The 17,690-nt window shown below is 44.8% G+C and overlaps 2 protein-coding genes across 6 annotated transcripts in view; one reads left to right on the top strand and one right to left on the bottom strand.

The window, feature by feature from the left end:
- The window catches only part of LOC120812009 (uncharacterized), a 519,303-nt gene that overhangs the window by 130,369 nt on the left and 371,244 nt on the right, over positions 1 to 17,690 (top strand). The window lies entirely within an intron of this gene.
- Positions 1 to 17,690, bottom strand: part of LOC120811752 (phospholipid phosphatase-related protein type 5-like) — a 59,909-nt gene that overhangs the window by 33,647 nt on the left and 8,572 nt on the right. For 2 of the 5 annotated variants that reach the window (XM_040167330.2, XM_078096941.1), the window contains exon 3: positions 15,206 to 15,394. The exons of 2 other annotated variants lie outside the window; for them this stretch is intronic. In XM_040167330.2, coding sequence (XP_040023264.1) covers positions 15,206 to 15,394 — 189 coding nt within the window. Of the gene's footprint in view, positions 1 to 15,205; positions 15,780 to 17,690 lie in introns of those variants that run through there. One more of the 5 variants, XM_078096942.1, reaches the window with a different exon arrangement.

The raw sequence follows: 17,690 nt of genomic DNA, 5'->3' as shown, positions 1-17,690 counted from the left end.
GCGCTGCTGCAGTGATTGATTCGGGTCGACTGGTGAGGGGGGGCAGGCGAGGTAGAGGAGGAAGAACGAGACCCCAAAAAGTCAACTGACTGACCACAGTGCCCCTAGTGGGCCCCTAGTTCAGTCACGCACGTCACGTCCTGTATAAGCAGCTGTTAGCATTCTAGCTACAGATACGCGTTACTGATGCTAACAGTCCCTGTGTGACCTGCACCACCACAGGGCATTTTAAGCATGTGGAGCTTCACCTCCTCATGAGAGTTTGACCCTCATGTTGTTGCATTAAAAACCCTTATGTTCCAGGAGAAAAATATATATATGTATATCTATGTCAATATTCCCTAGATTTAATACTAATACTAATACCTTCTTACAGATTTAAAACATAAATTCTGGCAACATTTTATTTTATTTTTTTTCCTCGTATTAAAATGAGTATTTAAATGCATTCAATACATGTAAGAGCAGCTTATCAAGGGAAGTTGTAAAGTAATCAAATCACTTGGTTGGTTGAGTAAACCCACTACTGGTGATGTGACATCGTCAGTGCACAATGGACCCGCAGAGGAAAGACTTTTGAGGTTGCCTGACTTTATTTCTCCTCTGTGTGAACAACGATCGCTCAGAAAGACAAAGAAGCGATTCTCATCATTATAAGTGAACGCTGCAAAGGGACACAGAGGGTGGAGAGGTGGAAAGCAAAGGAGCAAAGGAGAAATCTTCTGCCTTTATTAAAGCGGAAACTTACTGTGTGGTTGCTATGGTTACACCTGACTTTTTCTTTTAATGAGGAATCGATACAATACACTGTGGAGGACACAAGCTCAACCAATCTCAGTTTTTGCTGCTCCACTCTCAAATGTTTCAGAAAAACAAAAGTCTCCGAGGTAACAGGTGCACATAGCAACCATATGATCTTGCATGGATAGATAGTGTCCACACCTCCAAGAGCTCTTGGAAGATGTGATTTGTAACAGTTCATTTTTTGGAATCTACAGTATGATCACAGTGTTATATAGTGGTGGAGGAAATGTACTGCATGCATAAATAGACTGCTTAAACAACGAAAGGAATACTCTTTTATCAGGGTATGAAAACGGTTGAAAACGCACAGACCTCTACAGGCTCGAGAACGGCAGTCTGACTGCTTTTATGTATCAGGATGAAGTCCTGGAACCCATGGTCAGACCCTACACTGGGGCAGTAGGTCCTGGGTTCCTCCTGATGCACAACAAGGCCTCACATGGCAACAGTATGCAGGCAGTAGCTGGAGGATGAAGGAATTGATACCATTGATTGGCCCTCACGATCACCTGACCCAAACCCCATAGCTCACTGATGCCCTTAGACGGATCTGTCTCATAAGGAGCATGGTGACCAAAACATTGAGAAGCATTTATTTTTGGTAATATGCACTATGTCTGCCACATCATTTTTTCACTTTGATTTTCGGAGTGTCTATAGAATGAAGCCTTCTGTAGGCTGAAAAGATCCTCAGACGTTAAACTGTCCATATCAGTATCGATATCCAACATTATTTTTTCACATTGAGATCTGATATCTGATCATTATAAACACGGTCGATAGACTGGAAGGGGCAGCGAGGGTCCTCACTCCCGTTTGTGGAGCGTAACGGACCCCATTGGACACATGTGATCCAATTCACTAGGCAGGCCGGACCCCCGGATTGCCTACATGCCTTTTACACACTGGTTAAAATATACTGATAATTGGCTTTAGTAAAGAACATGAAGTTAAAACAAACTAACATTGACTTTACAGGGGACATGAGCAGCTGTCTGCTCGGTAAAAATCCCGTGTGTCTTTGACCCGTCCAACCTCCCCTCTGCCACTTGGCGGTGGGAGCATTGGACAAGCTGGGAGTGAGAAGAGGTTGACTAAATTGTAAATGGACTGTACTTGTTTCAAGCTTTTCTAGTCTTCCAACCACTCAAAGCACTTCAACACTTTATGTCATCATTCACCCATTCATTGCAGCAGCTACCATAAACAAACATACACAACGACATGCGGGTTAGCAGGGCCTGGGATCGGGCCGCCAATCCTCTGATTGGAGGACTACCGTGCACCCCACTCACCCACTACTCAGCACATTGTTCTTCTTGTGCGTCCAAAAGAGAAGACTGTTAACAATTGTCAATGGTTTCATCACAAAAGTAACACCAAAATTAACCATTTTCCATTATTTGCAAAGCGTTACTTTCATTGGCCTCACATATTAGTCAGTCATTTGTTTTAAATGTCACAATGCATTGCCTGAGGCTGCACTAAGAAGCGCAAGAAATGGCTGAAGGGCCATGTGACCTACAAAAGACCTGAGCAGCACTGTGACAGCCACGGGCCATTTGTCCCACTTTCTCATCGGCCACAGCCCGAGCATACAGGCCACGGTGACAAAGTGCTGCTTGTTAGCTCCTGAACCAGCTCCCTTTCTCTCTGGATCCACGGCCCTCATTCCCCCCTGACTTATTGACTCCACTGACATTGTGGTCAGAGGAAAACCCGTTCACCCCTCCCGTCCTTTTCCTCCCACCCGGTTTTTGAGACTTCATTTCCAACCAATCTATGTAAGGACAATAATCTCCATCAGCATGTCAAATGCAGAGGGCAGCCAACAGGAAAAGACACTGAACCAATATTTGTGGAAGGCTTCGCTTGTCCGATTGCAGGCCTGCCTCGCCCCCAGGTACAGATTTCACCACGACGCTCCTTGGGTCGATATGTCTCCGGTTCGAAGTTAATTGGACCTGCAGTGGCAACACGATTCAACAGCCAAGTAAGAAAGGGGCTTATATGTGAACCACTTTGGACACGCTGATACGAAGAGACTCCGGGGACGCAGGGAGGCGCAGTATTTCATTTTCAGCAAATGAAGGATGATTTAATTCCCCAGCAACAAGCCACAGGGATACATGGCTGTCAGTTTAGAAACAAAGTGATAATTGGAGTCCTTTCTGACTCATAACGTGATGCTGGATCAACAGCTTTTTAAGTGTAGCGCAGAATAAGATCATTTACCACAATATCTACTTCAACATGTGTAAGTGAAATATGGTCCGCTGGTGGGATCGTGCTCCCCCGTGTGTGCGCACGAGTCGGATGTGATCTCTATAAAGAAAATAGAATGAAACTAAATGAACTTGTTCTTCAATGGGAGGAAAGGGGGCCGCTTGGGGGGGCTCCTAATCTAAAGATAGGGGAAACCACAAATGCATTCTAGAAGATTAGTTTTCACAGTACTTTGGACTTTTTTTAGTATCTGAAACTAGTAAACTAGTCTTTGTACTGTGCAAAATCCAGATGGGTTTGTTTGTCCACGTCTACCACTTGGTGTTACAATCTTTACAAGGAACAAGTAGTTCTCCAACATTGGTTTCCTTGGTTTTGCCTCTTCGGCCACATACAGGCTACTGCTGAACCCTCTGATTGGTGAAGGTTACACCTGTAGGATAAGAGGGAGACTTGCCGACAACCCGGAAAGCTATCGAAAAATACTCTTAACAAGAGATTAGCAGAGATTAACATCTGCTTAAACATCAGTCACTCTTTTAGACAATTTGGAATTTGGACCCACAGCAGCAGCTCAAACCTTCATGGACAAAGTGAAACATAGTTATCTCCTCTCCTGTATGGAGATCCATGGATGGATTCATAGGAGAGGTTCACCAGGCTGTTACAAATGAGGACGATAATGTGCCGAGTCCGTCATGTTACAATGCAGAGGTTAGTGGCATGTCTCTCTTGGCTCTCAGCAAAGCATTTACACCCCCCCCCCCCCTCCACTCCTGTATGCACTGTCCCATGTAATAACATTGTAGAAGCCCCTACAAATGATGTGTGGACTGGACTGCTGCAGCGATGAACAGAGGAGGGCGGTTATTCGGATATGTGAGGCCTTAATTAACAAAGAAAGGCGGAAATTGAAGGCTCGGGGGATTTACCACAGCCCCCCCTCACTCTCCCCCCCGGCCTGATGGGAGATCTTAGCAGGGTCATGATCCTTTCTCAAATGTGCCATGTTTGAGTTTAATGATGTGGATATTCGAAGCCATGTTCCAAATGATCATCAAACGGCCTGGACATACTCCTTTTTAATCAGGATCTATTGACTGGAATGAAATGACTTAACTTGAACTGGCCCCACCTTTGTGGGGCCAAGAAAAACGAGTCGATACACAGGATGTAAAAATAGTAAATCAGATTGTAAATCTGATCCCCTCTTTGTCTGAGAGCCAGACTATTCAGGGCTGGAGAATAAATATATATATAAATATATAACGTAATAATTCCTGACTAATGTTTCTATCTCAGTCACAAATGTATCTTATATAAGTTAAACTGAGTTTGAGTTGTTGTGGGGAAAAAAGTTAGGTGTATTTGGCATCCGTACAGAAACTCAGACATTGTGATGCCTGTGGATGTACAAGAATCACACTGAAGTTAAGTGAAAGCTATAACGTTGATTTAATGTTCTTGTGTCTGATCTGGTTCCTTCACGAAAGATCGACGATACTGGAAGGGTAGATCAGCTGAAACCAACGTGAAACACTTGTCACGTTGCTTTCTTTCTCCATCCAACCTCAAGGAATGAATGGTACGTACGCTCCAACGTTGCAGCCTCACCACCGGGCGTCCTCGGGGTCCTCTCGCTCACCTCGTGGAAAAGAAGTTCATATCAAGCCAGTTGATGAAGTCTAAACTACTGCTCCTCAACGCTATTCTTATTATGTTGTTAATACCTCTTTGTGCCCTGATGACCCTTGAAGTACACAATGGAAGAGTCATTGTAGTGGCCATTTGTCCTACAAATCTTTAAATCAAAGGGCCACTGGCTGCACCTACTGCTTTGTTTTTGTCACGCAGCAAGAGAGCGTATTGTCCAGGCAACCGGTTCCTTCTGTTCACATTTATTTACATGATCAACCAAACACATACAATAAAACTTGGCTGCCTTCTTATGCAGTGCTCTGGCTTTCTGTCTCGCTGGTAAAACACTATATGTCACCCAGGTGCATGCTGGTCCTATACCTGGCTATGCCCTTAAATAACCCCCAGGTGCCCACAGTACTACCCGATTCATTAGCGGTCCAATTACCCAAACAATTAACCAAAACTAGACGTACTTAGTGACAAAAGGAGTAAACCAAATGCAAAAAGCTACCTTAATACTATATGAACAAACAACTGTATAATAGCTCCCACAGTCATCTTCATGCCCATGAAGGCTTTATTCTGATATTTCATCATCTGAACAGAGCAGCGGACACTGCTTTTGCCTACTAAGCTCTTCCTGTTTTCCTTTAGATCACTGATCCCTTTTCTTTTCTCGGGGGCTCAGCGGCAGCCATGTTGAGAGCCCCCACTCTGCATATGGAGTTAAACTATTGTAATTTATTTAAGAACACCTACAAATAGTCCCTAATTCATTTTTTCCCTACTCAGATGAATTGTATTGAATGCAGTACAGATAAATGAATGGTACTCAGACCAATCCCCAAACTGTAAGAACAACAAGGATCGACTTGACCCACTCATGATGTTGCATCTTTGCCGCCCGATTCATCCTTCACAAAGCAAACTGTGTTCCTAAATCCCCAAATGAATCAACAAGATATTTCAGAGTGTGATCAAGTGATAGATGTACAAACAGGCCCCGGTGTCATGTGTTTGTTTCAGGAATGTGGATATTATCTGCAGGGAGAATTGTCTTCTATAAACACTTTCCAATCATCTCATGAAAGCGCTGTCCCAATTCACTTAAGGCCTTCTGAGCACATTTCTTCGTTAGCACTGTGAAGCCATTTCATCTACAGTTCAGAACAAATCTACTCCATTATATTACATATTGGGAGCGGTTCAGTGTGTGAGTCAGTCTTCATCCGACTGCTCTAAAGTTCCTCTCACCCTGCCTGTCTATTTTTACCACAGCGGGTGTTTTTGGCGTTCGCCGGTGACCTTCAGCACTTAGTCACAGCATTGTGCAATCCTCGGCGGGTCCGCTGACTGTGGGTGGAGAGGTGAATAGTTCTTTCATGTCTGCATTTTTCCTGAATGACACCAAAAGCTGAGGTATAACACAGACGGCTATGTTTGTACCAACTGCTTGTCCTTTGTCCCTTTGTCCCTTTTTTCATGTTCCCAGCTGTTAAGTTGAGAAGTAATCAACCAGAACCACCCTCTGAGGCAGATTGATAGACAGTAAATAGTGAAAATAGCTGAAGGTGTGTTTCTGATGCTGATCAAAGTAGTGGTATTTATCCGTCAGTAAACAGAGAAAACAAACAGCAGGTTATTGATGGCAGCGTTGGGTCACATGATTTGTCACCAGTGCAAGTTGGGCACAACTGAATGCTTTGAGGCTTAACATTTACAATTATGGAACAGCAAACAGATCATAAAAACACTGAGCAGTGTTGTCTGTCTCTGGTCAGGTGGCTGTAGGTGAAGAGGTGGAGGCCATTGATGAAGGCGTGCAGATTAGGTGGGAGTGATGGAGGGTGGAGGTCGAGACCCACACCCTCCTCTGAGATTGCTTCAGCAGAGAAGGCTCTCTGCTCGCCTTTAATGTCAGTGTGTGACGGCATGTGGACCAACGCGCTCTGTCCATCGCAGTGTTAATTTCGTCGACGAAAACTATGACAAAATTTTTTCGTTAACAACCTTTTTTCCATGACTAAAACGAGACTAAGACGAGACGAAAACGATCTTAAAAAATAAAAAACTATGACTAAATCTATTCTAACTTTCGTTAACGAGACGAGACGAACATGTTGGTGCTTTACGAAGTCACAATACTTTTTCCCCCTAAATTCGCACGCAGCTGACAGACAACAGACAGGCAAAGTACGGCGGATATTAACGTGTCACGATGACGTCATCCACGAACTCAGGACGGCCAGAAAGACTGTTGAATTGTGGGGGTCCAGTTTAGGACCCCCACAATGGTTGATTTATTATGCAGCCAAGAAAATAATGTATTGCACCGATTGTAGGACGTTAAGGTCTCTTTTGTTGGGACAGTGGAAACAATAAAGAAGCATGAAGTGTCAAAAGCATTGCATGTAAACAGACAAAGACAACAAAGTGTTGCGTTTAGATCCCTGGTCTTCATGAAGTTGTTACACCCTTTACAGTTTATTACATTGCCTTGCAAATAAATGCTTTGCTATTTGTTCAAATCCAAATCCTTTTATGTAATGATTTTTCACATGTCATTTATATCAGCTCACACAAACACTTCCACCATTTGTTCTTGGCCCGGCTCCTCCGTCACATTTTACAACCCATTGTGGCCCGCGAGTCAAAAAGTTTGCCGACCTGCTATAGGCCTGTCCTATGAGGGACATCTATAGACCTGTCCTAGGAGGGACATCTGATGGACACAAGTACTGCAAGCTAGACTATTATGCAGTTGTAGACACAACACAGGGGGTCCCTGGGCCTGAGAAGGGAAGAAAAGGAGTTTAATATGGATATTAAATGTGACTAAAACTAGACTAAAACTAATTACATCAGTCTAGTTTTCGTCGACTAAAACTGAGAAGAATTAAAATGACTAAATGTGACTAAAACTAATATGCATTTTTCGTCTAAAGACTAAGACTAAATCAAAAATAGCTGCCAAAATTAACACTGGTACATCAGAAGGTGGTTGTTGTGGAGACGCATCAGAGACAGAGTCTCTCTCTCTGAAACCCTGGTATGAGTCTAATGACGCCTTCTTACAATGGAGTTCATCCATGCCATCGGCTTCACAATAACAGCCAGACAGCAATGCGCTTTGACTTGCACATGGACCACGAATGGAAGGCAGTCATGAGAGAGGACGTCCCTTAGGCCCACCGTGCTACCTACAGCACAGATGGCTCCCAGTGTTGGACGTTAGCCTGCAGGCAATGCTAATGCTGAACGGCTTTGTAGTTTCCATGTCACATTAGCAACAGCTAAGCTCTCTTGCCCTGATGCGTAAAGCAAGCCGGATTTAAAGGCAAAAAGTATGTAGAGTAAAAAGAACACGGTACGCCAAGTTCAAATCTGGATCACCACAGTTTTCTTAAATGCCTTTTTCAAACTAACTTTGAATATAATGGGCCAAGGACTTAGTGTACACGGCCATTAGTATTGTTTTTAAGCCACATCAGGAGTTTTCGGAGGGATTTTGCTCCCAGTAGCTGGTGCAGCAGGTTCCGGCTTATGACTAAACTCTCTGCTGTGCCATCTTCATTCACTCACACAAAGTAGTTTACTGAGCACAGCCGGAACCAATGTTCTGCAGCACACTTAAATCACCAGCGGTGGACTGGGGGGAAAAGAGTGGCCCTGGAGTTACTGTCACACTTAATGCACGCCGCTTTGCCCGATCACTGCATCGCGCGTTTCAGTGGCCTTACATGATGATTACAAAGAAATTACATCATAGAGTTTTTTAATAACATTTGGATCCACCAATTAGACTGGATGGACGCATGGAACTATATGATACTGGCTATTTTAACACTCTAAGGCAGGTGCAGCTTTCTGGATAAATATGCATAACCAACCCAGTCTCACAGCAAAACGTGTGATAGCTGCGTTGTGGAACGTGGTATTCTCATGCTTTTGGGGAGAAAACGTGACAATCCAACGTTTTAGTTGCAACTGGGTCACTTGACTGTCAACTTCCCCTCAGCTAAAAAAAGAAAATGGCGGACTGTCGGTCTATTATCCGTGAAAAACACAATATTTGTGTTTTTCAAGAAAGCCTCAAGAAAGCCTCAGCATTTGTATGCATTTCGATGGCATTTCTAGTGAGAAGTATGGGTCATATTTTCATAATCTTCTATCAGAGAATGTAGAAGACCTTCCGTTTATTAGTTTCTAGTGACGTAGTTGCAAGGCGATGTGAATGAATAGGCGGGAAAAAAACATAGTATTATCACGATTTTGGGGATAAAGCGTGAGAATACCACGTTCCACAACGCAGCTATTACACGTTTTGCTGTGAGACTGGGTTGGCATAACTCTGGGCTAGTATCAGATGGTCATACGTATAACGATAGAGCCTCAGGGAATGAATGTCAGCAGAGAAAGACCACACAATAATGTGTATAATATTATATATTGCGTTGTGTCACCAGTCCGTGGTTTCCCAAATAAGTCAGAGATCTTTGAAAATTCTGATGCACCTTCCTCCACAAATCTCTTCTTTTTCTTCCTTCAGTTGCACCTTTTAAAGAATGTATGTTTTTGTGCCGTGCTGCTGGCTGACGCTCCAAAGCGGCTTCGTCTGCAAGCGAGTGACGCGAGTGTTGAGTAGGCTAGACCAGAGGTGTCAAACTCAATCATAGGAAGTTAAAACCTGAGGGAACGTTGAGGGACGGTGGCTGTGCACAGTGAGGTTGTCACATTACTAAAATGATGACTTTGAACCAATACTTGCCAGTATAAAGTCACTGCTTATTGACTCTAGGTGTTAGAGTAAATTAAACGTGTTCTGTGAAGCATAGAATATATTCCGGTCTACCGATGTCAGAAGGAGGGCTAGGTGGGGATGGAGGCGGAGTATTGGACCAGCACAACCCAGTTGGCCCACCTGGGGTTTCCCCTGTGTCCCCTATGGCCAACTCAACCCTGCAAGTCACCCTTCACACCCTGATACATGAGCTACCATACACAGGGCCACTAGCCCATCAGTTCCTAACATGCATACACCATAGTCACAGCTACTGTAGCAATAATGGGGTTAGATGCCATTGACATGGACCCCTGCTTGGCCAGTACTGAACGGACTATAAGACAATATCAACACACCAAATTTGGGTTAAGTGTCTTTACCAAGGACACGTCGACATGGAGTCAGTTTCTACCAATGATCCAAAGGTACCCCTTGCTCCATCATCGTTATCATTTAAAATCCTAGTTTCCTAAAAATTATCTTCTTGGACTACCCACTTGCATCGGCAAATGCAAATGTGTTTTAAAAGAAACTTAACGCCTCCAGGAAAAAGTTGAACTTGCATTTGTGCGATACTGAAAAATAGAACGCATAAATCAATGGAGTTCAAAATTGTGGATTGAGCCCACTCCTGGCAACAAAAACATGATTCACATATACAAAGAGTACAAAAAAATAGATTTCTTTGAGAGAGGAGTGTATCTAGAGCAAACTACCATGCCTGGAGTATCCCTGTATATGATTTATGTGGGACTTCTAACAACTAGGCTGTAAATTCTACTTGTTACATAGAAAATGAACAAATTTTCTTGCTGCCAATCACTCATTTAAATTTGGATTGTAAAAGAAAATACAATGACTGATGCCAAGTGGAACGTACAAGGACGTGTCAGTTTAAACATAAAGGCTCGTAATGACTGCGGGATGGGCCATGTTTGTCTCCGGCCTGAAAGTCACATTCCCAACATAAAAGAACAGCACCATCCCATTGGCCCTAAACGTGGACAGGAATTGCCAGAATAAAAAATGTCCATTATGGATCGTCATCGGTCTACCCTGGGAAAGAATAGCCAGAACGAGGTGCACGTCATTGGTCTAGGTACGAGAGGATACAATAATATTGTAGATAAGATAGAAATCTTTACAAGACCACAACGTGCTGCTGCAATTACCAGTAGGAGCTGGGAGACTTTGAATAAACTAGATTTATGAAACATAAGAGAGGCTTGAGCCGTCCAAGTTGCCAGCAGTGCTAATTCCACCAAGCACACTGTTGTTAAATTGATGTCTTGGTGTGAATGACGGAGCAACAAGGGCCATCACAGTTTCTAAAGAATCAGTTCTCAGATCATATTTCCCACCAACAAAGCAACAGATTCAGTGATGTTTGTAAAGAATGTACATTTTGTTAGCAAGTTCAAAACACGCATATGATATTCTGATAAGTAACATGTGTTTGAGAAATGTATAGCAGTCTGTGTGAACAGATTAGGACCAAGGGATTTTGACTAGTATTACCGAGCCAGCATTAGCAATTGCAAGATGAGGTGTGACTCCACCTGCTGGTTCAGTGATCCTCCTGTGACACTTCCAGTGGCGCCCAGTTGAAAATAAAAGTGCATTGCTCTTCAAAAGCCTGGATATTTTGACTGCATGCTGCAAGATCCAGGATCCAAGTCCCAATACGAGACTATGAATCCCACCGATCACCAAGCCCGTCTACCCATACCCACCTAACGGAACATCAGGTGATTTGTTCAAGCTGGTGTTTGAGGAAGGTCCCCCGGCAGTCCCACCCCTCCTGACGTCTTACCCCCCTCCCTCTGGAGCCTGGACCCCGTAGCGAAGCCCTCTTGGCCGAATGGCCCATCAGTGACATTAATGGAAGCTTTCCTCTCATACATTTTGGCTCTCCTTAAGGTACCAGGATAGGTTCTCATTGCTAGGACTATACCTACAGCTGTTCAGAGTCACCTAACAGCACTAACATGCACTTCCTTAATTGGTCACATACATAGATATCTCTGACCTGACCCACACAGCTGACTTTTAATAGTCAAACTCATTCTGTTATTCCTCCTCACACAGACGGCCGTGGGAACATCCAACATCTTCTATACTTCCGTGGTGCGTATGGGGCACGTATTGCAGCTTGCAGCGTCCTTGGGATTCTTATCCGGTTGCAGCATTGTCCTGCGGCCCTTTCAGGAACAGGCAGCCTGCTTCTCTCGGTATTGCTACTTAAAGTGTTGTCTCTGAATGTTGTTGTTTGGAGTGAGAAGCCGTTTTGGAGCACGCGGCTCACAGTGATGCTGCTTGCAGCATGGCCTTGGGGCGTTGCAGAGACATAGATTCTTGCTTTATGGTTTCATTTGCTGGTGTAAGGAATTCAAGTAGTTACGAATTAAAATATGTGTGATCATGTCTAGTAGAATAATTCCTGTATTATCAATCAAACATTTTGTATATCTTGTAAGTCATTTAATACAGTACACATGGCATCATTAATGTAATGTTCAGCCTGGGAGAAGATTTCTGTCAATTCCTTCTCTAACGAATTTCATATTTTCATCCCCAAAGACGTTTATTCAGTTTTTTGGGGGGAGCAAAGGATGGGGAGGTGTACAGATAGCACGGCCCTGTGTGGCAACCGTCAACCACTTTGGACTACAGAAAATGAATACAATATTATGTATGTTACGATCTAGTGACACACTGATTCCAGGTCCAGTCACCAGATGGCGCCAGAGAGGAAGGTGATGAAATGCCTGGGCGTAGATGAACGGCCGCGCCCACCAGCCTGTGTGCAGCCAACAATCCAACCTGCACAACGTGTCTTTTCTGTCCTAATCAGCATCTGAATGAGGAATATTCAATGAGCTGCCACTCATGTGTATCACTCATGTTAGGACAACGAAGCTTCCCTGTTGAAAACACTTAAACATTCAATTACAAAGTAGGGCTGTCGCAATATGCGATAAAACGATATATCGCACACTCTCTGAAATCGCGTGCAATCATTTTTGTTGCTGCGATATTTATTTTACAAATAAATGAACGTCACCAACATGTAAGTTGATGTCCCTTTTCCTTGTGGACAGGGGGGCGGGGCTTATGCACCCAGACACAGAGCGACACCGACAGGTGAAGAGAAGCAGTGAACACAGCTAAGCTAACTAAGACTGCTCCTTCGCCTCTTTGGGCGGGAGGACCGCCGTCCTGCGTTCCTCCCGGTCCGGCCGATTGGCATCAAGCGGCTCCGTCTCTCCCTGCGGCCGCGGAGCGCGTCGCCCTGCCGGCGGTCGAAGCCCCGCGTTAAACCTCCCCGGCTGCGTCGGCACATTTCACCAAGCCCGATACTTCGCCCACTCCGTGTCCCTTGCACTTATTATTTTTTTTGTTTTTCACATTCCGATTCTAATGTTTAACTATTCTGACAAATAAAACATTCTTCTTGAAATAACATAGTAATAAAAGTACTCTATTATATTGTCATTGTGTTATCAGTGGCATAAAATGGTGTGAAAATAACATCTCATATCGCAATTAATGTTGATGCAATAATCGCACAAAAAATGTGATATTGTGACAGCCCTATTACAAACATTGTGAATATGTCCTTTCTACACAACTAGATTGGTTGATGCCTTTATTGGCAAGAACATTGTTATTTTATTACACACTGTAACGTTTTATTTGACCCTCCGAAACTCGAAACCTGTCGGCAGGATGGAAAAGCCTACATCGTGTGTCCTACAGGACAACGGGAGCAAATGGAATGTTTTCTCTAACCAGATCAAATTGGTTTAATGTCCATTCCTTGTGTTTCTTGGCCCAACAAGTCTCTCCTTGCTTCTGGTCCTCAGTAGTGGCCTGATTCAGGCAGGTGACGCTGAGATGTGCGTGCTACTTGAATGTTTACGTGGGCGCTAATCTGAGGCTGGTAGCTCTAATGAACTTATCCCCGGTAATGTTGGACTGACGTTTCTCTTTACTTAGATGAGGTTCTTGCCATAATCTGGATTAGGACTGTAGTGGAATAGGCCCTTTCACTGTATGGAACTGTGCACCAACCAAGAATCTAAAATATACAACATAATTCCATATTTGTTCCTTCATAGTTTTGATGTCTTCAATATTAATTTACGAAAAATGAAATAAGAACCATTGAATGAGCAGGTGTGACTGGTACTGTGTATGACATCATTTAGAGGCTCCAAGGCAACAAATCATTTTCACTTATGCAAAACTCGCCAACATTGTTTTTAAGCAAAAGCCACATTTCATGTTTTATTCTTTGTTGTGTCACATTTGATTGTATGTCGTGTCTGTTCAGCTGTTGCAGATATTAATTAGCATGTTCTCTGGTTGATATTCCCCTTCCCCCAGGAAGGAAGCACAATGCAGAGACCTCCACAAAGGGTGAGGAGGACATGTTAACACTGTCCGATTTACTCCAAAGAAACACAAAATAGAAGCCTCTAACGCTTGGTCCATACCCATCTACCCAACATGCCCTGGACCCCATCAGTGTGAATAGCAACACCCCCTTAATCACATCAAAAAGTTGTACCCAGTAAATGCAAAGAGAAACTTCCAGCAGAGGAGATAGAAGCAAATCTAAATCTGTTTAAATAGAATATTGCATGCGTGGAGCGTGCAGTGTTGCAGGGATGTCAGCTGTGTGTGTGTGTGTGTGTGTGTGGACCAGCAGGCAGGCGAGCAGCTGAAACAGACACAGAGGTGGAGAGACAGCCCGTCACGCTGCGCGTGGAAGCTCAGCTTGCTGACTTCAGACCAGCAGCCGCACAAGGAATCCCATTCAAGGTGTGCAGGACGCGCGGGGTCCACTCAGTCAGCCTCATTCACGGGGCGCGGAGGTGAAGAGGGCTCTGCGGCCCCTGCTGAATCTGAGCTTTTATTTTGTGATCAGAATGCAAAGCAAATGTCAGGGTATAAATACCAGAATCAGCTCAGGGAGTACAGGAAGCACGTGATGTGGGACAGGTTAAATACATCGTATCAGTGCACACGTACACAAGTGGCTTTCACACTGTCACTGGTATGCTAAAATCTTGCAGTCTCTGATCATTGCAAAATGACAATGAGGAGGAGAGAGGAAGGGGCTGGTGGGGAGGGAGACAAACATTCAGACCCAGAAGCCACTGATGATGAAAGTGAGAGAAGTGAGAGAGTCGGTGCCGCTGACTAACACGGCGCTGTAATGTGGTTGCAGACCTGATAATCAGGCCAGAAGCCAAAGAAATCCACCAATGCAGCGTGAAGGAAACTACCACCAAGGCAGGAATCCCTCAGGACTCTCGGTCCTACGCAGACAGCTACAGGTAGGTCTCCTCTACTGATCAGCGGCCTCTCGGACACTGAACCGAAACCGCCACAGACGCACAGCAGCTGGCACGGATCTATTGAAAGGCGTCCTTTGCTTGGAGTTTGAAATCCGTGACAGTAGCAGCGCACTGAGGAGCAGGTCAGCAGTGATCTACATGGGGGCGTCGCCCCCGAGGAACAACACGGGTTTGGGGCTTGACTTGTCCGTCTTACTATCTGCCGTATTAAAGACATTTAGATCACATCTACCGACACGTCACTGTGAAAACGTGTCATCACAAGAGCCTGGACGCTCAAACAGAGAACGCTTCAAGCACACGATGTCACGGCCACGTGGAATCAATCACTGTTGCGAACTGCTTCTCACACACCGATCGGCGCGTCTGATGGGAGGTCACTCACCAGCAGCGTGGGCAGCCCGGCCACCAGGGCGTACAGCAGCACGGGCGGGACGGCGCTGCTCTCCTCCGGCCCCAGGTAGGGCTTGGTGTACGCCGTGTCGTAGCAGAAGAAGCCCTGCACGTGGACGCTGAAGGTGTCGGTGTACTCGAAGTAGTAGGCCAGCATGACGGTCCCGGCCATGATCACCAGCTGGAAGTACAGCATGATGCAGACAAAGAGCGGGAGACATTTAATTAAAGCCTATCCCTCTCTCTCGCTCCCACCCAGCCTCCTCCCCCCAGTGACCGGCTCATGGCGCGCTCTGTGGCGTGGTGGTGGAGGCTGCTCTGATCACCGCTGCTGCGACCGTGTGTGTGTGCGAGAGGGAGAGAAGGAGAGGCAGGGGGGAGGGAGAGGGAGAGGGAGAGAGAGAGAGAGAGCGAGGGGGCGGGGGGAGGTTGAGCCAGCGGGTGTGTGAGGGTGTGCGAGCATGAAAGAAATGAAGTCCTCCCCTACGTCTGTTTGTGTGCGCGAGAGAGACGCGTTGCGGCTTCCTCCATTTTAGTGTGCAAACTCCTCACAGAACGCATTGCCATGTTCAGGGGGGGAGGCGGGAGGGGGGGGGGGGGGGGTAAAGGGAGGGAGCTGCACGCGTCACGCAGTCTCCGACATGGCAGAGGCTGACGTGTGAGTCCATACGTAAACGTGAATGGGCACGTGCTGCATGATGTCATGCATGGGTTGGGATGTGCAATGAGTAGCAGCGCTTGTAGGTCCGAGGGGCTCAGATACCTTTCAGGGGTCCAAGAGGCTTCACATCAAACAGGAAGCTCAACATGCACAATGCAGGGTCACACCGATGAGCCCCTCGGCTTCCACTTCCTCCCACGTGGATGCATCAGCGCATCAGCCATGGACCCATCGGCGTGGTCCGGTTCATGCCCCCATGAGGGTTATTGGATGTTATTTTGAGTAGCAGCTCTTGACTACAAACTCTTAGCCCATATTCTTATTTTGTCTCCCAGAAATCTTCCTGGCACGGTGCGATTCTGTGAACCACGAAACACGTTGATCATCAACGCTTATGAACCAAACGCGTTTGATAAGCATGTTTCACATCAGTTGCGCCTGCAGAATTGCATATTGGCACATGGTTAACATGGCAGGTTGAGGTTAAATAGAAGTATTTGTCTTTATCACTCAAACAAACCAAAACATGTTTTCTTGCACTACAATCAAAAATCTAGTTTGTTAGTAAAAACTAGATCAACTGAGAATAAATGATTTGTTAGTTTTGCTTATATTACATGTCATTTAGAATTATTTAGCTTATAGAATTCTAGAAATAAAGAAAAGAAGGTGTAACTGCCCTGTGTGGAAAAATAACAATAAAAAAAGGCATTAAAATAATTTATTTGTACAAACAGAACTCCCTGCTATGTCATACATGTCCCTCGTTAGTTAGTCTGCAAAGAACCAAGTAGAATCCACCAATAGAAAGCCCCGGCTGATTCGGCCCCGCCCACTTCATCCAAACTCAACTTGTAGGTTTTCGTTTTCAAACCAAAGGTTTTAGTTTTGCATTCAAAAATTCTAGTTTTGCATAATAAATGAATAAATATAATACCAGCTGGAGGTTCTACAGTATTCTACTTTCATATGTGTAGCTGTCCCCATGTCCCTGCATGGATCACGGAAGCCCAACAGGAGAGGCATCTAAGCCGAAACCCATAAGAGGACGGCTGCGGGACACGGGAGTCGGGTGGAGCTGGGTGAATGGAGTCGGGTGGGGACAGCTCTGAGTAATGGCTGCCGTTGAGGTCAAATCTATACGCTGCTGGCTGCAGAGAGGCGTCCAATGATGCATCTGCAACATGAAATATCATTAATCATTGGTGTTCATGATGAAGTCATATTCTCTTATGATACCTTGCGAGGACAAATTCCCACTATGCATTTTAGATATTGAATATATGCAATAAGTATTAGCCAGTGTGAAACAATGTTTTTTTAACTTGTGAAATAACATTTAACCTTTGTTATAAATAATAAATATATTTATTTGGGTGTCCTGTATATGTATTTGTCATCAAATGGAATAAAACTTTTAGTCAGTAGTTTACAGATTCAAAGTGTTTCTTTTTTACCCAAAATAAACAGAAAACATAAATCTGTCTGATTTATGTTTTCTGTCCACGTTCTGTCCAAATTAGCCAGTTAGCGTGTGTTAAATAGCTAATCGGAGCTAGCTAATGTTAGCTAATGATTTAATACTTGCGATGGTGTGTTGCTCGGCCGCCTGGTAACTAAGGGACACGTATTCTTTACGTTTTCGCTCCCCGTGATGACGTCAGCAGAAGAATTCACGGTGCTGGTGGACGACGTTGGCGGTTCGTTGTCGAAAAGTTCAAGTTCCGCGACAGCTTTGGATTCTTCCCGCACACGCAACATCAGTTGGCGAGAGTCAAAACTGGACCGGGTCATAAAGGCTACGATGTTTTTCACA

The sequence above is a fragment of the Gasterosteus aculeatus genome, chromosome 21 (assembly GCF_964276395.1).
Source record: "Gasterosteus aculeatus chromosome 21, fGasAcu3.hap1.1, whole genome shotgun sequence".
Classification (NCBI taxonomy): domain Eukaryota; kingdom Metazoa; phylum Chordata; class Actinopteri; order Perciformes; family Gasterosteidae; genus Gasterosteus; species Gasterosteus aculeatus.
This window is presented reverse-complemented; position numbering and strand designations above follow the sequence as displayed.